Genomic DNA, 23,406 nt, shown 5'->3' with positions numbered 1-23,406 from the left:
TATTTGTGATTTATAGAGTAGAAATGGGAATCTATCAGAAAACGTCTGTCACTGTAGCCTTTGCCTGTTCTTTCAGATATCTTCCCTTATTTTCCTTGAACCTGAATTTGCTCGCCTTTAGGAAAAAGTGGATCTTTTGTAGAACTCCTGTTTCAACTTAATCTCCTTGATGACTGAGTAGATCTTGGGTTTATATACTGTCGCAATATGTAAGATCCTCCTTGTCAATAGTCCCTCCATTTGGAATCCAATTGGGTCTTATGAATCTCTGGAGTTACATGAGCAGATTTTTTGTCTTCCTTTGTTGGGCCTGATCGCTCTGTATTAGATGGCAGTCTATTGGGGCTGGGTTTGGCTTGGAGTCTAGACCTTTGGTGAACCTGCAGGCTAGTTTGCTGTTTTGGTGTGGCAGCAGTCTGATATCTACTCTCCCACATTACAGCCACTGCACCTGCAAGGGAACCTGTGAGGTTGGGCCAACCACATACCTGTTGGCCGCCTGCTACCAATTGAAACTGGTGGCGCTGAGGGAGAACTGAGGAACGCCATAAAACATACATATCTTCTTAGTAACTGTACTGGCTGGAAAGCAGATTGTGGGATGCCGTTATCGAATCTACGTTACCCCATTAACTGCTATTCAGAAGGAAGATCGTGGGACACCATCAGAGCATCTGTTTTGTCACCGTTATTGTGCCATTTGATGGCAGCCTCTGTCCTCCAGAGTGTGATACCTTGGTACAGACATTAGTTGTTGCAGTTGGTGCACAGTAAAACATGACTTCACTGGAATCCCAGGAAAAAGTTGTAGCACTAGAGTTTTCAGTACTCTTTTATTAGCTTCCTTAATCAATGTGTGTTCTATGTACTCTCTTTTAGCACTGTCTTGACTTAGGTTTGTTTATGAATTATATGTTGGAAACAAAAATCTCTTCTCCATGTTACATTGGTTGTAAATGTAAAGGACATACAATTGACTCACTGAATAAATGTTGTTCACTTAATGCTAAGAGCTCAGACTAGGGAAGAGTGTGTTTCTTTAATAAATGATATGAGGTTTCCACAGTCTGACTGTTGAGCTGCCTGAGGTGGGTGCCTGGCCATAAGAATTTTGCAGTAGGTTCCTTGAGGCATGACCTGTGCTCCGCCCTTTTGGTTGTTATGCTACCTAAAAAAAGGCTTTCTTTAACAATGGATACAATTTGCAACCAGTTTTCACAGTGCTATCAATCTGAGCAACTTAAGGTATAAATCTAAATTACAGATGCCAAAATATATTATAAAAGAAAGCCTTTGTGACTTTAATCTTCTGTTGTAGAAAAACGTCATTGTTTCTGTTGCTTATTTTTGTCAGGCTAATCTAAAACGCATGGTTTAAACTATATTGAGTACCTTTGGAGTCCGCACATTTCTCAACATTTGGATGATAGTTTTAACCCACTTGCTCTATCTCATATTGATTCTTCCACAGATGCTCAGTGAATGCTACTCCACAGCAGATTTCGAAAGCCTCCAAAGAAGTAGAAATCTTTCTCAAAGGAATACATAAAAATAAGAAGGGACTGAAAGTCGTACGCCCCAGTTTGATTGAGGTTTGTAGGAAGATTCTTTTTGGGTTGAATATTTTCAAAATTGCTTTTGTTTGTTTGATTATTGTGTACTTTGAGCTTGGCAGGTCTTAGAGCATGAAACAAGCCTCAAGACCTCAGGTACTTAGATTGCAACTTCCTCATCCATACTATGACATCTGTTTTGACACATGAGCAGCATGTAGGTTGTCAGTTTGAAAGCTCTCCTGAGAGGCGAAATGTCAGTGGCAAGTGTAATCGTGGTTTCTCGCTTTTCACCCACATTCTATTCTAATGGCATTGTAGAAGACTGTGACGTAGCCCCATTGAGTGATGGAAAGGAAAAGAAAAATGAACTCTTGACATTGAATCAAGTATGTGGGTTTTTCATATAGGACTCCAGCAGAATCATAGAGAGACTGGAACCCTTCTGATATTCAGTGAAGTTGTATGAATGAAAGTCCATTTATTAAGTAGAACTAGTGGCACCAAAAGGGAACGTGTTCAGAATTAAGCAATTAAATATCGTGCCTTTTGTTACTTTTACGTGTATTAATAGGGTTCAAAAGATTAATAATTCTTATGCAGAAGTGGGCATTTAGTTTGCTTATCCACTTGTTTGATTTGAAAGAATTGCAGATCAATGCCTTTACTAGTAATAGCTAACCTAAATAGTCTAGCCTAAGAAAATCAGTCTGCTTAAAAATGTAACACTAATTTCTACCCTACGGGGCACATTCAAAGCATTCAAGATAATTGTAGTGTTTTATGTGCTTTATTCCGGTTTCCTGTCGCAGTGGGAAAAATAATGTAGTGCTGTCACACATGGACTTACAAGTTAATCCTACAAAGCCAACAGTGATGATTTTCCGAGAGCAAAACTGAAGTCCTGATATTGAAACAAAGCGAAAACAAAAACACGCATGTTCAAAGCTTTTCTTTTCTTCGCTTGTGACATTGCATTAATATAGGTCTGTATTTTCATACTATTGCAAGTACCCTTTAATTTCGTTTGTTAATATTTACAACACTTAAAAATACAAGCCAATTTTAAACTTTGGATCGTACTATGTATTTTTTGCATAGACATTCTCTGTACATTAAATATTTCTGATGGATACTATTGCGGGGATTCTGCACATACACAGAACTATGCACAGGAAAACAAGATGGTTGCAGGGCAGGTCCTCCTTGCTCCGGGGGGCTGCTGGACACGCCAGGTTCTTCTTTGTAGGCAGGTCGGTGACTGGACAGGCTAGTAGGGCTTGGGCCAAAGCAGTAGGCGCCCTCTTCTTCCTGGGTTCAGCACGGCTCTTCGGTCCAAGTTTCTTTCTCTAATCTGAGGAGGCAAGGTTTAGGGTCGCCCCTAAATAAAAAATTTGGGGTGTTAAAAGAGGTGTGTAGATCGGGACCAATGGGTCACATCCTTGGGATAGGTACACCCCATAGTATGCCACCCTCCAATGGGAGTGGGGGCGTGAGCCTCTTACTAATTGGTTGGGTTCCATCATCTTCAAGATGGAGGGGACTGAGATGTGTGCTTCACCTCGCCTCTTCCACCTGAGGGGTGGGGTTAGCAAAGGTGGGCACACCTCTCCTCCTAGCTTCTTCCCTATTCTCCCACCCAAAGTGGGGGGCAGAACTGGTGGGAGCCAGTTGCTGCGGGCATTATAAGGCAGGGGTAGCTCACAATGGCAGCAGGCCTTTTAAGCTTCCCCTTCGTGGACCCAGCCTGTCCTGGGGGAGGAGTCATGACACCTCTGCCCAGGATGGGATTTGTTTCTTGACCCAGGGGTCCAGAAACCTGTCTGGTGGCAAATGGCGGGCAGCCATTCAGGAACCACACAAGGCCTGATTTTTTTTTTTTTTCAGGGGGCATTTATAAGATGCCTTTTGAGGTCATCCGTGTGGGTTTTAATGTGTTGAGATGTTTGCTACCAAACTACCCAGATTTTAGTAAAACCTTTATGGAGGTGTGAAGTTTGTAATGACCAACACCCAGACCATATACTTTTTATGGCTTTACTACACTTAGAATGTCTAAGAATTGACCGACGACGGCTGCAATGCCAGAAACCGGTCCCCGGAAGCTTGTTTCCTTCCCAGTGTAAGAATTGGCTTGGTAGTTTGGTTTGCCCTGTTCCCATCATGCACTGGGACAGGAACAGACTAATTTGCATATAGCCAGGTTCTGAGCTGGGGTGGTGCAGTGAGCTAAAAAACGGTGTTGGATCTAGCCCTGATCTCTTGACTGGGTGAGAGTATTCTGCTTAATTCAGAGTCTCTGTCCACCACCATCCCTTGTTGTTAAATATTTTGTCCACCCTAAGCGTGGAAGGGTATACTCAGATGTGAGTCCCTTGCTCATTGCACCATCAGGATTCAAGCAAGCCGGGCCGACGACGGCTGAAATGCCAGAAACCGGTCCCCGGAAGCTTGTTTCCTTCCCAGTGTAAGAATTGGCTTGGTAGTTTGGTTTGCCCTGTTCCCATCATGCACTGGGACAGGATCAGACTAATTTGCATATAGCCAGGTTCTGAGCTGGGATGGTGCAGTGAACTAAAAAACGGTGTTGGATCTAGCCCTGATCTCTTGACTGGGTGAGAGTATTCTGCTTAATTCAGAGACTCTGTCCATCACCACCCCTTGTTGTTAAATATAAGAATTGACTTGGGCACTGTAGGCATGCAGGGCTCATGCCACTGTACACCTCGCCTGTCGCCTAGTGCATCCTGCTAGAGGGGTGGCTTACCTGTGCCATGTCGACTCTTCACTTTTCTCGGCACCAAAACACGCAGCCTGCATTGGCAGTGTGTGTGTGTGTTAAAGTACAGGAAATCTATGGGTGGCAAAATGGGTGCTGCAGCCTTTCCAGGCCTTCCCTTGTCGCAGTGCCCTTGGTACCCACGGCACCTTTTACAAGCGGCTTACCTGTGACCAGAGTTGTGCCAATTGTGGGTATAGAAGTACAACTTTAGGAACTAACACAGTCCCTGTTAACCTGATTGCCATGGATCCAGGGCACACCAAGTCAAAAGTGCATCATGTGTCCGCCAAAAAGTTGTTCCCTGCTGCAGGATTTCCATTTTGACTACTCCTTCAGACCCACTACCTAGGAGAAGATACTGGTATAGTATCAGTTTAAAAAATGAGGAATATGCAGGTAGAAGTATTCCTCATACCTTCTCCTCAGCTCCTTCCTCTGTGAAAGCTATGTATCCGAAGGTGAAGGAAACTGTTACCAGGGGTGTGGAATTTATTAAAATATCTACTTGTCCATGGGGCAGGCTGCTTCATAAATCTACTTGTCTTGTAATAAAATCCACTTGTCCCTTTGGTGCCATGTAGTGCTCCCACAAATTATGGCAGCAATCTCATTATATAAGAGCTCTTATATAGCCTCTCTGATTATGCCAGGGCATAGCCCATAGTAGTGTTTGAATATTAGTAATCATTTTATGTTGCCACGTTTCCGCAGCTCCACGTACTGGGACTGAAGATGGTGTTAAGCAGTAGTTCCAGGCTTGGAATGCCCAATTGAGTCTGTGCAAACCTATTAACTTGCATTTTCTGATAGATACATCTGCCAGTGGATTCCTCACCTTGTGAATATCCCCCTTGTGTCAGCAACATTCGGAAATTCTTTTTGTAGCTTCCCGCCGACGAGGACTTGGACGTCATAGAGACACGACATCGCTCGCGACTCCGCTGACGTCACCGACGCTTACAATAGGCCCACACCGGCATGATGACATCAGTTCCCTTTTTTCCGCGTCGTCGACGCTAACGGTTTCGGGATACTCAGTAGCTTTTTGTAACTCTGTTACTATTTATTCCTTGTTTTCTTGTTCTCTTGCCTCTTTGTCTCCCTAAAATGTTGAAAAAGAACGCAGGATTTAAGCCCTGCAGGGAGTGCGGGAAGATGATGTCCATTACGGATCCGCACCAAGACTGTATTTGGTGTTTAAGCTCCGACCACAACGTGGATGGATGTTCATCGTGCCGAAAAATGAACCCAAAGACCCTGCGATAGAGGGAAACCGAACTTCTTGTAGCGAAGCTGAAAGCCGACAAAGGTAGGAAGACTTCAAGATCCCGCTCGAGGAGGACAAAGTCGAGGTCGAAGTCAAGATCAAGATCTCGAGAGGCATCGGCTTCGAAGTCCTCATCGGAACGTGCTTTGAGGTCGCATAAGAAGCACAAGAGAAGGAGGCATGAGTCTCGACGTCATTCAGGTGAGAAGTCGGGCTCGAAGTCGAGGTTGCCCAAAAAGGTTCGATCGAAGGTGATCCCACGGCAAGAGACTCCGAATCGGGAAGGTGGGACCTCGCCTTCGGAGTCACAAGTTCATTCTCCGGCTCCGGCTTCTAATTCAACTCAGACGCCGTCCCCGGCTCAAGAGGAGGAAGTCCCTGTGGAGGAAGAAGAATCGGCGCCTGTAGAAGAGCCGGATTCGAACCTACCTCGAGATCGGCCTGAGGGTGTTCATCCAACTTTTCCTGCACCAGGCCAGGACCCATCAGCGTTCCTGAAAGTATGTATGGAGTATTCTCGGGGGCATGGTACCCCTCTGGTGCACCTTCAGGTCCCATGGGTCCACTGGCATTTAATTTGGGTGTTCCACCCTCTTATGCCCCGGCACCATTCATGCCGTTTATGCTAGCCCCGATGCCGCCGTGGCAGTACCTGGCTCCGCCGAGGTCGAGACCGGCACGGCCGAAGTCGACGACTCCGATACCGGCGTTGCCCGCTCCAAGCAGACCTTTGGAGCATCCATCTGGGCCATCGGATGCGGTACCGACGTCGACGTCGGCTCCGGCTCCGTTGGAGTCGATGGTGGATCCGGCTGCGAGGCGTGTAAAGGAGAGGTCCAGGAGAGAAGCACAACGCCTCTTGGAGGTGAGCTGGATGAGGATTGCTTCGAAGAGCTAGCTGATGCTAGTGGCCTAGATTTTTCCCCAGAGTGGGAATTACCATCCGGTCCGGATGCGCCTTCAAAGGATGTCCAGCCATATCATGTGGTAATGAGAAAGGCAGCAGGACTTTTAGATTTGACATTACCAACTGTTGAATTTAAGTCGAATCTGCTTACGGAAGTACTCCATTCACCAAGCGGAGAAGTGGAGAAGTGTGGCTCATATGGTTGGAGCGGCAGACCCTGATGCAGAGGTCTAGCCCGGACCAGGGTTCAATTCCCTGCCTCGGCTGGTCTTGGGCTCAAAATTTCCCTGGACCTGACAATTCTCGCCTCAGTGCCTATTCCAATCATGAGTCCCACTCTGTAACTCTGGGCAATAGCTTGCTTAATCTCCACAACGGCCCCTCGCAGCGGGATGCCTGGCTTTCACCTTGGGGATGCCCAGTAATGGGTTATCTCGCAGGGGAATACCAGGACGGGTTCCCTAAGCAAGCGCTGGGACGCTTTCGGGCAGCCATGCGCTCTACAAATCAAATTTCATTTCATTTCAAGCACAGCAGTGGAGCCGTTACTCCCATTTAATGAGGCTTTAACTGAACCCATTATGGAGGTGTGGAAAAAGCCTCTTTCTGCGCCTGCTGTTTCAAAAAGTGTGGCGAGGAGATATAGGGTGGCACCGGAAGACCTCACCTGGTGCCCTCCCAGCGCAACCTGTTCATAGGTGCTGTACTGGACACAACTGTGTGTCGTGCATTCCCTCCTCCTCAAAGGATTCGCGACATACAGGAAATAATTCCTTTATTTTACAGTGGAGCAGTTGTTCCAGTCCTGAAGGCCCTTCGCCTGCTCGGTCAGATGGCTTCATGCATTCTGTTGATCAACCATGCACGCTGGCACATGAGGGCGCTCCAGTGGTGTCTCCGCAGGCAGTGGTATCAACACAACGGGGATCTCAGGGAGTCAATGAGGATCTCCAGAGAAGCTGTAGCAGATGTGTCTTGGTGGGGCGTGGAAGGCAACCTGTCTCAAGGGAAGCCTTTTCATCTACCTCATCCGGTGGCCACAGATATAACGGATGCATCCACTCTAGGGTGGGGGGCTCATCTAGGGGATCTGGAGGTCAAGAGTCTTTGGTCTCAGAGGAAAGGTTGCTTCATATCAACCTTCTGGAATTGCGGGCGATAAGTTTGGCACTCAAGGCCTTCCTTCCTTCCCTTCGCGGTCGGTCGGTTCAAGTCCTGACGGACAACACGACCGCGATGTGGTACATCAACAAACAGGGAGGAGTGGGGTCGCAGTGACTCTGCAGAGAGGCTCTGCGTCTCTGGTCCTGGGTTAAGGACCTTCAGATTTGTCTGATGGCAAATCTGGCCGGGGTTCTGAACGTTCGTGCAGACAATCTGTCGGCAGTTCTCGGCCGGCCACGAGTGGAGGTTCCATCCTGATGTATTTCGTGACATCTTTCAGATGTGGGGAACTCCTTCGGTGGACTGTTTGCCACTCACAAGAATGCTCCCTGCTGTCATTCTGCAGTCCCCAGTATCCGATGCAAGGAGCCTTGGGGGACGCGTTTCAGTTGAGTTGGGGAAGTCAACTCCTTTACGCGTTTCCTCCCATACCCTTGATTCCTCGGGTTCTGAGGAAGATTCGCCAAGACCGGGCCCAAGTTATATTGGTCGCCCCATCACTCCCTGTTTCTTCGCACACCAACGGGCCAACATCTTGGCCACTTTGCAGTGTGATACCTACTCGAGTGAAGCTTAGACAGTTCAATGCACCCATGCACTAGCAAGCAGCATAGAACGTCCTATGCCTGTTAGGCCTTAGCAGGTCAAGCCTTCCACAGGCGTTTGTCTTGAGTTTGTTTAGCTACAAAGGTCACAGCACTTTTTTCAGATGTTCCTTCTGATCTGAGCTATGGCACAGCAAGTGTTTTTCATATCTGATATCACTACCGTATGAGCCAATTAATGTAGTGTATCTTAAAGTACTCTCCTAAAACACTGCTTTGCTTTCCTGATGACCATTTACTCAGTGAAGAGAGGTGCCAATATCCAGTTGGTGTTGTGGCATTATCTCAAGTTTCATGTTGATCAAGTGACACAATGAACCTATGCAAATTTCATCTGAACATGTTGTCCATTCTACATTTTCCTGAATAAGTGGCCCTGCCTTGTCTTATTCAAGTTCTGTGCACTTTCAAAAGTAAGCAAGCCAGCCTTGAGCTAATGACCAACAGGATCCTTTAGAATCAGCATGAATGTGAGTACCCCCATAAATTGGTGGTTATTCCACCCTGGTAGGTTCTTCTACCCCATTTGGAGATGGCTTAATGGCTAGGGTTCTGTTGATAAGAGATTTAACCAGCTCTTTTGGTGGAAAACCATGACCTGACAATCTGTTCACCAGTGTACTGACAAGTCTGGAAAGTTTTTGACAGCAGTACCCCTGCGCGTGGAATGCTGCTTTTCGTCTGTTTGCGTCGTCACCGAGATGACGTTGCAGCAGCTACTTAGATGCCACCCTCGCTCGCTGACGTTTAGTTATTTATTTTTCCGCTGCTGCAAGCGCGGATCCGGAGGGAGCTGTACCCCCAGTCATTGTTTGACTGTTTTTTTTTAGGCTTTAGGCTTTTTGTCTCCGTTTTTTTGAGTTGATCGACTCCTGGTGCCGTAGGGATGCCCGGCTTCAAGTGTTGTGGGGACCGTCATCGTATGATGTCGGTGACAGACCCGCACCGCGTGTGTCTCTACTGACTGAGGCGGGACCACAACCCCAAGTCGTGCCCCGACTGCCAGGCTATGGCGCCGAAGACTTTGCAGGAGCGATCTCGAAAGTTGCTTGAAGTCTGGCAGTCGGCTCTACGCCGCTCAAGGTCCTAGTCCCGTGGGAGGTCGAGGGACCGGTTGCAAAGCCATCACCATCGATCGTCAGGATCGAAGTCTTTGCACTCTGGGTCAGGTAAGAGGAAGCATCACAAGAAGTCCGACAACACCTCGCCCATTGAGGCGAAGGGTGCGATTGGTGGCAATCTGCCCTTCCCGTGTCCGTCAGCGACTCCGGACCTGTTGCAGGAATTTCTGTCAGCCCTGGCCCACCACTTTGGGCTTTCGGGCCCTGCCAGCATTCCTTTGGGCCCTGCCGGTGTTCCTTCGGGCCCGACTGGTGGTCCTCGTCCTTCACTGTCGGCACTCCGGCATCGCTGTTGGTTCCGGTCCCTGCACCGCAGGGCCCCCAATTATCAAGACCTGGATCCCGGTCAGCGCCGGTTGACCTCGTGACACCTCCACCGACGTCAACCCCACTGGCACCACCTCAGACGTCGCCTGTGGCACCAGACTATGTCGCCCCCGGTTTCACCTCCGATGTGGACACGGAGCCGGAACTGCATCGCTCGATTCCGACGCCGATGGGACCTTTCTTTCCCTATGTCCAGCCTCCTTATTTTAGGCCTGTTAATCGGCCTTCGGAGGAAGGGGGGGACTGGGAGGGGTCTGAGGTCCCGCTCACAGCTCCGTGTGAGTATGACCCTGACTGGACAGAGGAACTGGGAGATGCCAGTGGTCTGGACACCTCTCCTGACCTTGGCATGCTCACTCCTACTACCGTGGCTATGGAGGAGGGTGCAAGTTACGCAGTGGTGTTGCGTAGGGCGGCCGAGGCCCTCCACCTCCCTACTGTGGCTGTCAGGACTAACCTCCTGACAGAAGTGCTTCAGCCGGCGGCTACCTCTGCGGAGCCACTGCTGCCTTTTAATGAGGCATTTTCTGACTTCCTTTTGGGCACATGTTCCAGCCCAACTCAGGGGCTCCTGTGGATAGGAACGTGGCCTGATGGCATCGCCCTGTTCCAGGTGACCCCTTTTCCTCTCCCAAAACCCCACCCTTGAGAGCTTGGTTGTCCAAGCCTCCACGTCCCAGAGTGCATTCCCTAACGCACCCTCGGACAGTGAATCCAAGAGACTGGAACAATTTGGGAAGGAGATTTCTTTCTTCTGCGAGTTCAGGGCTGAGAGTTGTGAACACCGCATGCCTCTTAGGCCGTTATTCCCACTCTGTGTGGGATACGGTGGCACAAGTCTTGCCTCATTGTCTGGAGGAGGCGCGGACAGTGCTCTGTCAGGCTATTGCCAAGGGGAGAGATGCAGCGAAGTTCACAATACGATGTGGCCTTGACACCACCGACTCGCTGGGCAGGGCGATATCCACGACCGTGGTTCTCTGCCGCTATGCCTGGCTGAGGAGTACTAGCACCTCGGGGGATGTCCAGAACACCCTGAAGGACATACCCTTTGATGGCATTCGCCTTTTGGCAACAAGGCAGATAATGGGATGGAACGTTTTAAGGACTCGCGGGCTATGGCCAAGTCCTTGGGTCTTACGGGCACTCGCCCTCCTTCACCTTTTTAGGGGCACCCCAACACGTTCGCTTCAGAGCCACAGACCGCCGCAGCGTGGCCGTGGATGTGGGACGCACAGAGGCGGGTCAGGGGCCAGCGGGCGGGTCAGTCCACTTCCACCCCAGCCATCACTGCCCCAAAACCTTTCTAGTCTGGTATTTCAGGCCCATCAAACGCCAGTGGGCAGCAGGATTCGCCATCACCTCCCCCACTGGCGCACCATCACTTCGGACAGGTGGGTTTTACAAATAGTGCAAAGGGGCTACTCCCTCCCCTTCGAGACTACCCCTCCAGCCATGCCACCCCAGTACCACTGCATGTCGGGGAATCATTTGGCACTTCAACAGGATGTTGCAACCCTCTTGGCCAAAGGGGCTAACGAGCGCGTTCCTGCTCCAGAAGTAGGATGTGGTTGTTATTCCGGCCACTTTCTGGTAGCCAAGAAGGACAAAGGTCTGCATCCTGTCTTGGACCTCAGGGACATGAATACTCCCTCTGGAAGGAGAAGTTCAAGATGCTAACCCTGGCTCAGGTCTTGTCTGCTCTGGACCCTGGAGACTGGATTTTCACGTTAGACCTGCAGGACGCATATTTCCACATTCCTGTCCTGCCGATCCACAGGCACTACCTGTGGTTCACTGCAGGTCAAGGGCACTTTGTTTACCGTGCTCCCCTTGGGCCTTACCAGTGTCCCTTGGGTGTTCATGAAAGTAATGGCGGTGGTTGTATCTCATCTGCGCACATCAGGGGTTCCAGTCTTCATCTATCTTGACGAGTGGCTGTTCAAAGTGGGCTCTGTCAATGTGCCGAAGTTGCACCTGATTGTCTCTCAGAAGCTCCTCTTCATCAGAGTGGTTCTGGATACAACTCACTTTAAGGCTTATCCTCCCGAATGGCGAGTCCAGTATATTCAGGCTATGATTCCGATCTTTCAGCCTCTATCCTGGGTTCGGTCAGGATGACCCTGAGGCTGCTGGGCCTATGCGGGCTGTGCAGTGGGACCTGAAGTTCCAGTAGGTGCAGCATCAGGTGAACCTGTCCGATTACGTCCAGATCTCAGAGGGCACTGCACAGCAGCTGCAGTGGTAGCTCACGAACCGGCATTGGGTCCAAGGCAGATCCCTCTCTCTTCCCCAATCGGAGCACACTGTAGTGACAGACGCATCCCTCCTGGGATGAGGGGGCCAAATAGGAGAGGCGGAGATCAGAGACCTCTGGTCTCCAGCAGAGTACAGGCTCCATATCAACCTTCTGGAGCTTCAGGCGATTTTGACTTGCTCTGAAGGCATTCCTTCCCTCTGTCAAGGGGAAAGTAGCGCAGGTGTTCACAGAGAACACCACCGCCATGCGGGTGGGGTGTGGACCCTATGTCAGTAGACTCTCTCTGCTCCTCTGGACATGGCTGGAACATCCGGGCATTTTCCTGTTGGTTCAACACCTGGCAGGTTCACTGATAGCCAGGGTGGACGAACTCAGCCGCAGGTGCTTGATGGATCACGAATGGCGTCTTTACTCGGACGTGTTGCACGGTCTCTTTAGACAGTGTGGAGTGCCATGGTTAGTTCTATTCCCCACCGAAGAGAACATGCAAATTCAGCAATTCTGCACTTTGGAATTTCCAAAGCGGCATTCCATATGCAACGCTTTTCAGCACGAGGGGAGTTGCGTTCTTCTGTACGCCTTTCCGCCTATACCACTTTGGCGCAGACTGCTGAGGAAGATCAGGCGCGAACGGGCCCTAGTCATTCTTGTGGCTCCAGACTAGGCTTGAAGAGTTTGGTATCCTGAACTACTCAGTATGACGATCGATCCCCCGATCCGACTGCCTCTTCAGGAGGATCTTCTGTCGCAGCAGCAGGGGACGGTCTTCCACCCGAACCTGTCCAGTCTCCACCTCTTTGTGTGGAGGTTGAGCGGCGGCAGTTGATTCCTTTCGACTTGCCTCCTGAAGTCTGTGATGTCATTCTGGCAGCCAGGCGTCCCTCCACTAAGTTGGTATACGCCTGCAGGTGGAACACATTTGTGGCATGGTGCACAGCAACGGCTGTGGATCCATTTTCTGCACCTCTTTCGGGCGTTCTTCTGTTCCTTCTTTCTTTGGCCCAGCAGGGCTCTGCTCTGGGCACTATCCAGGGCTACCTTTCTGCTATTTCGGCCTTTCTCAGGCTCCCTGATCAGCCCTCTCTTTTCAAGTCCCCTGTTGTAAACAGATATCTGAAAGTCATTACTCCTCTTTTCCCTCCTATTTCTTTTGTAATGCCTCAATGGGACCTGAATCTGGTTCTCACATATTTATTGTGCGCTCCCTTTGAGCCTCTTCACAACCGTCCTCTTCGTTTGCTGACTTTGAAGACTGCTTTCCTGGTTGCCATCACCTCTCCCAGTAGAGTGGGTGATCTCGAGGATCTTTCTTGTAAACCTCCTTTCCTTTCTGTCCATCCCGACAAGGTTGTGCTCATAACACATCCATCCTTTCTGCCAAAGGTTGTCACTGCCTTTCACATTGGGCAGACCATCACTTTGCCCACCTTCTTTCCGCCTCCGCATCCTTCTAGAGAGGAAGAGAGACTCCACTGTCTGGACCCAAAACGTGCGCTCTTATTTTACTTGAACCGCACTCAACAGTTCCAGATGGATGACCAGCTCTTTGTTGGCTACATTGGCGCCAAGAAAGGTCAGGCCGTACACAATTAGACTATCTCCTGATGGGTCGTCTTGTGTATCAAAGCCTGTTATTCATTGGATAAAAAGGAACCTCCGTTGGGGATGCCCAACCATTCCACCAGGGCGACGGCTGACACTACGGTATTGGGACGTGGTGCCCCCTTACAGGACATCTGTCAGGCAGCTGCGTGGGCCTCACTGCACACTTTTACTAAGCACTTGGACAGCCAAAGTCTGGAGAGATGGCTTCTTAAGGCCGTTCTGTTCTCCAGGACTTCCTGGTGTGATCTTGGTTCGCAGACCCACCACCAGGATTGGTATTGCTGGGGTATCTATTCTAAGGTAAGGAATCTATCACTATGTGTTTCTTTCAGATGAACAAGGTACTTACCTTCGGTAAAAAAATATCTATAACAAACATTAGTATTGATAAATTCCTTCCCGCCCCACCCATCCTCCCCGTTCTGCGAACTGATTTCTAGGTTAAGGTCATCCCTTTCAGTGCCCTAGTTTCAAGGCACCAGTGGTCAGTATCTTGCATGACTCTGCGTTTCTGACACGGAAAGTAGTGTACAGAACTGACATCAGCGTGCGTGCGAAGGCGGCGTCTAAGTAGCTGCTGCGATGTCATCTAGGTGACCACGACGCCAACGACTGACGTAGAGTTGGTGGTTGTTCTCCACCTTCATGGTATACTCTTACTTTAGGAGTATCAACTTTTAGAGAAAGTGTTTGTTGAAGAGTTAAAGGAGCTTATCCTCACTGCTTCCTCATAGGAAAAAGTCTGAGGATATGAGACCAGTATTGCATCTGCACCAGCTAAACATTGTTGAAATGGTAACTCAACAGGCAATCAGTCCACTATTTTAGCAACACCTAATTCGATAACAAAACCCAAACGACAAATATAGCTTGCTTTCAGAGTAGGCAACCATTATTTTTCATTCAACGTTTCTTTGGCCCCAAGACTGCTTTTTAAATGTATATCATCAACAGTGATGGTACATTTTAGATGCATAGGTTTGGAATGCCACACAAACTTGGCCAATTGATAGGTAAGTATTTCCTCCTTTCTGCTTGCCAGTGTTTGTTTTCAGATAAACATAACCAATGTCCTTCTTTGTGTTCTCTATAACCCATAAAGTCCTGCCTTTGTATTACGGGGGAGGACCTCAGTGCAGAAGAGATGCATAAAATCTCCTTGAGACGGGGCTTTTTCTTTTCCAAAGTCCATCAGTAATTTATGAAAATGGAAATTTGTCCAATAAGGTATGCAAAGACCTATTAAGAAGGAAAGTACACTCTCATTTCAAGAAGTAATGGAAACAAGCAAAAGAAAACGAAAAGGACAGGTTCTCCTTTCAACTGAAATTAAAACAAACCGACCCCTTGGGTGGGCTCTATTAATCTGTTTAAAGGTGTTCATCCATTTTTACCCTCCCAGTTCAAACCGTTTCTGCTCCCACAATTTCCTTTGACAGAGGTGAGGCCAACATGTTGAGTTATCACAAAATGTAAAATTGGTAGTTGGATCCTGAACAATAATCCAACTCTGTTTCCTGCTTTCAGTATATCAACGGTGTTGAATACCAAAGCTTTGTCTTTGACGTCTGCCATTAAAAATCATGAAGGATTTTTTATTTTTATTTCCTGGGGTCATAAATCCATCTGATTTGGATGCATTGTTACCTCTACTATGATGTGAGAACTTATAAACCTACTTCTGCCTTCCTTTTACCTGTAGTGCAGCACTGTGTATCGTGCAATAGACGGTATAGGCACATTGTCATTCCTGTCTGGCCATATTTGCTCTTGGTTAGGGAATATGATGCTTTTAGGTCCCATTTCTTTGTTGATTTATACAGCACTGCTTGGCAGTGCTCCTGAGGTGTTTTGCAAGCCAGAGCTAGCTTCAACTAACCAAGCGTTAGTCAGCTTTTTAAACGTCCCCTTATGACTATATCGAACCTGCTTTCATCTCATTCTGATGCCTGTACCTGGATTGTCACTTGGCCAGCAGAGGTCAGCAGCGAGTAAGCAGTGAGTGGCGAGCACTCGCAGAGCAGCGGTGAGGAGAGAGCAGAGACGTGCCTACGAGCAGCGAAAAGACGCCAGGTGAGCGCAGCCCTGCGGTGACGACAGAGCTTGGGCCCGGGTGAGGGAAGCGGGAAGCGGGAGCTCGGCTTCAGGCACCCGCGGCTTCCCTTCTGCACCTGAGCTCCATACTGCTAAAAAGAAAGCAGCTTTTCTGCGTTCACTGGAAGTCGAATGGAACTGCCTAGGATCGCCCCGACTCCCGCCCTTGTCCTGCCGTTCTCGTTCAGCCGGTGTGTGGGGGGTCTGAGCTGGCAAAGTCTCTCCCCGGGCCGTAGTGAGCAGTGAGTCACGAGGCAAGACACACGGACACACAGTGGTTGGCGGGCAGACTGCTCAGCTTGCACCTAACACTTGGAGATTGTAGAAAGGAGCTGAGAACCGGGAGGAGCACGGCATGGCAGTGCGGGATTTAAAGAACCAGAAGCACCAGGAGCCTTGAGGTGTTGGGAGTTGGGATTTGGGAGCTGCTGGGGACGAATAGGAGCCCAGAGCCCTTCAAAAATCGGACCATTAGAACTCCAGATCCACAGAAGACCCCTGCAGGAGAGAGGGACCTTAGGTGACAAGGTCCTTACAAAAATATTTGTATAGAGCTGTGGGGACACAGAAGAACTGAAAGTCACTAAACAGCAATTACAGACTTCGATCACGTAACCTGGACCACGAAAAGAGGCAGTGAGCAGCGAGTGGAGCGGTGGGAGGAGCCGAGGAAACCTGAACCCTGAGCCTGCAGCCTGCATAGGAGTCCCGAGCCTGAGCGAGGGGGCACCTGAGCCTGAGCGAGGTGAGGAGCAGCAAGTAACAAGGGAACAAGTAACAAGGGAGCAGAGGCGGGCAGCAATAGCGGGAAGCCCGAGGACTTAGCCAGTCAGTGTCTGTGGCTCACCTGCCACACAGCCCCACCGGCAACGCTGCGGCCCCGCGAGAATATTAAAGGAGGCATTGTGTGGAGAGCTGTGCGAACGGTGTGAGACTTGCAACCTGTGGGCCTTGCGGACATTTCAGCTCCAGCTCTCCTCCCAGCGTTCTCCTGGTCTTCTCCTGATTACCACCCCTGTGCAGTCTGGGACTTGTAGTTTTGTATTTGAATGTTCCCATAGTTGGAAGGGAGAGTGGAGAGTGAAGAGATAAAAGAGGCCGGCGAACAACAAAGCGAACAACAACGCGGGGGAGACGCTGACAGGGGCATAAGAGGACCACTATGAGGTCAGGGAAAGTAAGAAAACCTCCAACAAGGCAACCGGTAAAACGGAAAAGGAACAACGCTTCAATGAGCTTAGAGACAGTGGGAGAAAACAAGCGACCAGTTAGCAGCCACAAGGGCTCTAGCAACCCCTTGAGCACCTTCAACTCACTGGATAACAACCAAAAAGACAGCAATTGTGGCATAGAAGAGGGGATACTAACGAACTCAGCCCACATTCCCACTCCAATCTCAACTTCAACATCAACTTCACCTCTAGATCAATCCACAAGTAATAAAAATAACAAAAGGAAACACTCTAAAGATCTAATCAACCTAGCAGATCAGCCAGCGAAAACGCAATACAATTACCAACCGAAAATTTATACAAAATTTGCCTTTCTAAAAAATCCAGGAAACGTGATCTACTCGTCAAATGACTCGGTTACAGGCCTTCAAACCCCCTTGCCACCAGTTGATGCAAACAACCACTCGCCTACAACCTCAAATCTCACTGTAGCTGAAATACACACACCATCAAACCCAAAAGAGACAACGGCAAACATCAAAAGCATAGCAGGGACAGGGGCAGGAGAACAATGGAGACAAGATTACATCCATCTCACGACGACACAAGAAAGCGCAGCCAGTCTCACCTCAAAAATAGAGGAATATAATCAGGCTACAAGCCAATCCAGTCCTCTGCTGGAGAAAGAAAAACTGAGCACTTCCACCCTAGAGTTAGTAGAGTTACAGGGACACCCCATTAACCACGAAGAAAGCGGTATGCCACCTTCAACACTCTCTCTTTCATTCATCCGGCCGCAAGGGGAAGAAGTAACACATGATCAAGAAACAGCATTGGTTCGAGGTAAAAAAAGCAGTCATCAAGCCGAACTAAAACTTCAAGATAAAATCATTGCCCATGGAACCCAAATAGAACCCGCAAACTCCTCTCCAATCAGGACCGACGAGACTTCACCCTCCCTAGAAAGGGACATGACCTTCTTGGAACATCAAGAATGGATCGAACTTGAGGCAGCATACAACACAAAGGACCCCGCAAACAACATCAGCAAAGAGAGTCTAACTTATCCTAATGCGGGGGCAAGGGACACCACTGACACCTTTTGGGCAACCTGACAAATTAGATCTACAATTAATTGTGCTGCAAAGGCTGGCAGAGGCCACAATGGGGATCAATAGAAAACTCGCAGATCTCAATGGCCTTATAAAAAGAGGACAAGAGTCAGTAAAAATATCCCAGATCGTAAGAACGGACTGTGTCTGCTCACCTATTGTCGACAAATTATCATCATTACCCACTATGTTGGGTAATCTTCTGGAGGACATAAAATTAAACACCACAAAGTTCCTCACAACAAAGGAAAAGTCTGCCATACCATTTCATAACAAAAGCCCACAAGGGACCGATAACAACCCAAACAAAGCCGGAACGCAATGGTGCCAATAACCAAAATCCAACACTTCAATAGAAGAGTCCCCCCCATAATACCCCAACAAGTAAACACACCGAGCAAGCGGGCAGCTCAATGAATGCGCGCACTCGACGCAAACAAAAAAGAAAGGGCACGAACAAGAATTCAAGTTGATGCTGCCTGTACAGAAGAGAATCGTCAGCTAATTACATTGGGAGGCCCTGATTCGCCAAAATCAAATCAGCACCACAGTACTGAAGTGAACCGCCAGCCAAGCACGCCGGGGGTGTGTGTACCGCTAGAAGCAAACAAGCGCCACTCCAGCGCTTCAACTCAACTTAAAAAATCCACTGACGCACAGACACAAGCCGGAGAGGGCATGCGAACCCCCTCCTCCCCAAAAAGAGAAAATTCACAAACAGACAGAGGAACTTCCCTCTGGCCAAACAAAAAACTCAACAACCAACGACTCATCAGAACTGACACGCAAAGGCCAAATTGACCGCCCAACAGTAACAAAGCAATGCACCTGGGCGGTCGGAAAACAGGCCCATGATGAGCCTGTTAAAGCTACAACAAAAGGCACAACCACCGACCCCCTACCCACCACTACTCACAAAAACATTAAGACCATCAGCAGTGAGACAAAGCTGGACCTCGAGATATCAAACATCACTAAAACAGAAAGCGGCCAGCCCAAAGACCAACTCTGGTGGGTAAACTTCAATCAAAACCTTACAATACCCACTAGTCAACATTCAAAAGGGCCAAGCGAACTGGCGAGACAGTCACAGCACACACTACAGCCCATAGAGGAACCCGACATAATTCTCTTTATTCCCGAATTTAAATCCAGAGGAAGAGTGGACACTTTAAACAGGGGTAATATACTGAAGCTGATCAACTCAATCGACACCCTAAAATTATACAGACCACAGACCTGCTTGAACTCGAATTTCTTCCAGCTTCTCACACATGTGGTAATGAAACAACAAAGACCAGATGGGCAACACAAGAAGTTGCAAATTCAATTATGGAGGAAACACTTAGATTCTCCCAGTGGGGAATTAAGTTAGAAGTGGAAATCAGGCCTGCTTACCCGACTTTGCTTCTTGAAGAAATTAAACAAGAACGCCCTAAAATGGCTAAATCAATTCTGAAAGGTGCACGGAGCTACTCACCGGGGCCGGCTACACATCAGACACCCCTTCAACACCCAAGCATCTCCCAGCTAGAACCACATAGAGCACAACTATTAACACGTACCATACTCGGTGTAGACTCTAATTGACGAAAAACATCAGTCTTAACCGTCAACTCTACAGTCAGTCCCAAAATAAAAATATGTAACTGGAACATCAATGACCTCCTAGACAAACTGGAGGACCTTGAGATCTCAAATTACTTAAGATCCTTCGATCTGATCCTCCTTCAGGATGACATTTCACTACAAGGTTTCACAACTCTAACGCACCCGGCAATCAGAAGCTCTCAATATGGTCACAGTTCAGGAGGCTTAGCAATCTTTGCCTCAACATCAACAATCTGGGCAACGGAAACGATAAAAGTAAGCCTCACTCCTCCAAACATGATACAGGCGCTATCAGTAACAATTACAAATAACCAGGCAACCGAACAGCTGTACATTATCAATGTATACATACACCCAAAGCATAGACATTTGGGCACCAGAGAACTTACCAAAGAACTGACAAGAATCATGGCAGACAGGGAAATGGAGAACACACTAGTGGCAGGAGATTTTAACCTTCACCTGTTTGAAATTAAACCAGTAGACGAAATGACCAAGGAAATGGATACCGTTTGGGCCATCCCAAGCCAAACAACCCCATTTCCCAACAAACTCATAAAAACCTCAATCGAACTACTGAAAGACCTTGAGCAGCTAAACCTTAGAGTTCTTAACGGACGATTTAAAGACGACATTCCACCAGCACCAACACACTTCTCCACGAGTACGACTTCTCACCTTGACTACATGCTGATGACACTCCCGCTGTATGGAAAAATCACTTCGTTTAAGATCGGGGAAAGTGCTTCAAGCGATCACCAGCCTTTAGAAGCCACATTAGGCGTGTCTAGCGAGAATAAAATCATGGTCAATTGTAATATTGGTACAGAATACACTGCCAATTACAAACGAATAAGGTGTAAGACCACAGAGATCGAGGAACTATCAAACAGTGCAAAAACAATCATGCAACGGGCATCTTGCTCAAACATAAACCCGCTAGACGCCTGGGAAGGCTTTACAACAGAACTGGGAGCCAAACACGCCACCGAGCTGAAAACCTACAAAGGGACCACCATTAGGTCTTCACATGGAAAAAGTACAACACCAGAGATAAAAAGCACAAAACGCGAAATAAAAAAGACATTGAAACAGCTCCGAAATGAGCCCAACAACGAAGGCACTCAAAAGGAGCTTCGAACTCTAAAAAGACAACTAAAAAAGATGATCTGGGAATTAAAAAGACAACAAAGTGAAGATCAATGGATAAAAATCGTCCATAGCTCAAAACAGAAGAATAGCTCCCGCTTTTGGAAAATAATCCACTCCCTTCAACAGCCAGGCCATAAGGGCATTGACTCTAACATATCTGAATCTGAATGGGCCAATTATCTATTTGCACACTTTAACACAGCTGACTCAAAAACAAATAGCCCCAGAGGGGGAGACTGGTCAGATGACGCTGACCAGAACCTCAAATATCTCGGAACACCTGGAAAGAACGAGGCCTCAGCCTTTAAAAGAAAATCTTCTCCGCCCTACAACTCAAACGCGTGCATAGACTCAAAATCAACCACTAACTTAACAGCAGACATAGAGTTTAACCCACACCTAGAAATAGCAGATAGGATCAAGAAAAAAATCCTAAAAGGCAAACTCGAGGGGGCTCCTGGCCCAAATGGGATCCCTCCAATACTGTACAAAAATGGCGCTGGTTTCTGGAGCAGCACCTTGGCACCGGTCTTTCTCAAAATAAGGGAAATATCAACGACACCAACATCCTGGAGAGGCTCGATAATCAGTCCAATTTAAAAAAAGGGCCCCAAGAACGACCCAAGCAGCTATCGCCTCATAGCTTTGATGGACACAGAGGCAAAGTACTACGCGGGCCTCATCCTAGAAGATCTGACAGCTTGGGCAACCGCAAAGAACATCATCCCAGCAACCCAAACTGGATTTCGCAGTGGTCAGGGCACTACGACGAACATCATGGCGCTAACCCTCTTGGCAGATGCGGCAAAAGCCTGCAAGACTTCTGTGTCTGTGTTTCATCGATTATAGCGCTGCATTTGATCACGTAAACCGTAACAAACTCTGGCAGAAATTGAGCGTTTGGGGTATCCCAGGGCCACTCCTACAGCAGTTAATACTGCTATATAGTAACACCTGGGTCAGGATAAAACTGGGACCTGGGACGCACCTTTCAAGAGAAATTGGGACCAGCAAAGGACTGAAACAAGGCTGCGTTCTAGCCCCAATGTTGTTCAACCTATTCCTTGCAGATCTACCCGGGGAGTTAGATGCAGTTAAATCTCACGGTCCACGGCTGGGCAACATCACATTGTCAAATCTTCTTTATGCAGACGACTTAGTTCTCATTAGCCGGTCCCCTATAGGCCTTCAACACCTGCTGGACAAAACTAATACGTTTTCTAAAAATAACTCGCTAACAATTAACCTAAACAAAACAAAAATCATGATAATTAACCACCATAGAAAACGGAACTTTACATGGCAACTGAACGGACAGAAGTTAGAGCAGGTAACCTCTTACAAATACTTAGGCGTCATACTAGATAGCAATGGCTCATTTAAACAACAACTAGAGGCTATCCGGCGGAAGGGCACGACATTCCATCTGTCGATAAAGCTGTTGCAGAAGGCTCTTCCTGACCGGACACTGGGTCCCCTCTTACAGGTAATTCGAGCTCGCCTACAGCCAATGCTCACCTACGGCAGCGAATCCATGCGTGGTAAAGACGCAACAATACTAGATAACACCATCAGTCGAGCCTACAGAGCAATATTCCATCTGCCCACTTACACCTCGCCTGCCCAAATCCGCCTTGAATTTGGGCTGCAGAAACAAACGGTGGAGAGAAGAGGCGCATACATCAAAAGCTGGCGGAAAATCAGAGACGCGGAGTATGGATCCCTAAACACCCACCTGTGGACTGAACTATCCATTAGAGAAAACTCACCAACAAGAATATATCTAATGGAATCATTGGAGACCCTAGGACTAACAAACTTATGGGAATCAGCAACTGATCCCAAGACTTTTAAAAAAATGGTATTGAAGGTTTCCAAGATGGTCTCATCAATCGAGGACAAAGCAACTCTTGCTAAGAGAGCACATGGATGGGTGGTACTGGATGGCTACACAGCTCTCAAGCCACAGCAGTATTTAACAATGGGTCTTACACAGAAAACAAAAAATAAGTTTCTCAATATGCGTCTTGGCAACATACCGATAATGCCTCATTTAGCACCCTGGAAAAGAGAAAACGCAGCAACCTGCTGCCGACTGCTCTACTGGAAAAGAGGATTTGACGCACATAATCTGCATCTGCACAAAACTTCTGGACATAAGACGCTACCTGCTTCGGCCCCTATGGATTCAGAGGGGAATAACTAGCTGCAGGCAGGCTGTGATGCTTTGCTTTAACCCTGGTGAAGCCCAGTTAAATTGTAGAACAACAAAATTCTTTGACATTGTGGCTAACAGACTAAAAGAACTAGCTGCCGGGCCAACTGGAATCACCGCCTAATACAAAAAACTGTTGGCATCCAGTCGCCACAATGGATAACAGCATACCAAAACGTGTTTTTAACTATCAAGGAGAACTCAGCTGTTATTTTAATTACAAACACTTTGGTTAGAGATTGTCTTACAAATTTGCTTGTTTTAATAATTGTGAGTTTTTATTAACTGTGCAATAAATCTTTATCTTATCTTATCTTATGACACACACCTAAACTGCTTGAAAAAATAGGTTTCCTTGGTGTCCATCAAACCAGATTGCCTATGAATCGAAATTTGCCTAGCTTACGTAACGGTAAGTTTCAATTCTATTAAGGACACGGAGGCGAGGATTATGCTATA

At 47.9% G+C, this 23,406-nt stretch overlaps 1 protein-coding gene across 1 annotated transcript in view; it reads left to right on the top strand.

The window, feature by feature from the left end:
- The window catches only part of PITRM1 (pitrilysin metallopeptidase 1), a 354,406-nt gene that overhangs the window by 205,737 nt on the left and 125,263 nt on the right, over positions 1 to 23,406 (top strand). Inside the window, exon 21 of the mRNA XM_086941520.1 lies at positions 1,472 to 1,592. Coding sequence (XP_086797646.1) covers positions 1,472 to 1,592 — 121 coding nt within the window. The remainder of the gene's footprint in view (positions 1 to 1,471; positions 1,593 to 23,406) is intronic.

Source organism: Lissotriton vulgaris, chromosome 10, assembly GCF_964263255.1.
Source record: "Lissotriton vulgaris chromosome 10, aLisVul1.2, whole genome shotgun sequence".
Classification (NCBI taxonomy): Eukaryota; Metazoa; Chordata; class Amphibia; order Caudata; family Salamandridae; genus Lissotriton; species Lissotriton vulgaris.
This window is presented reverse-complemented; position numbering and strand designations above follow the sequence as displayed.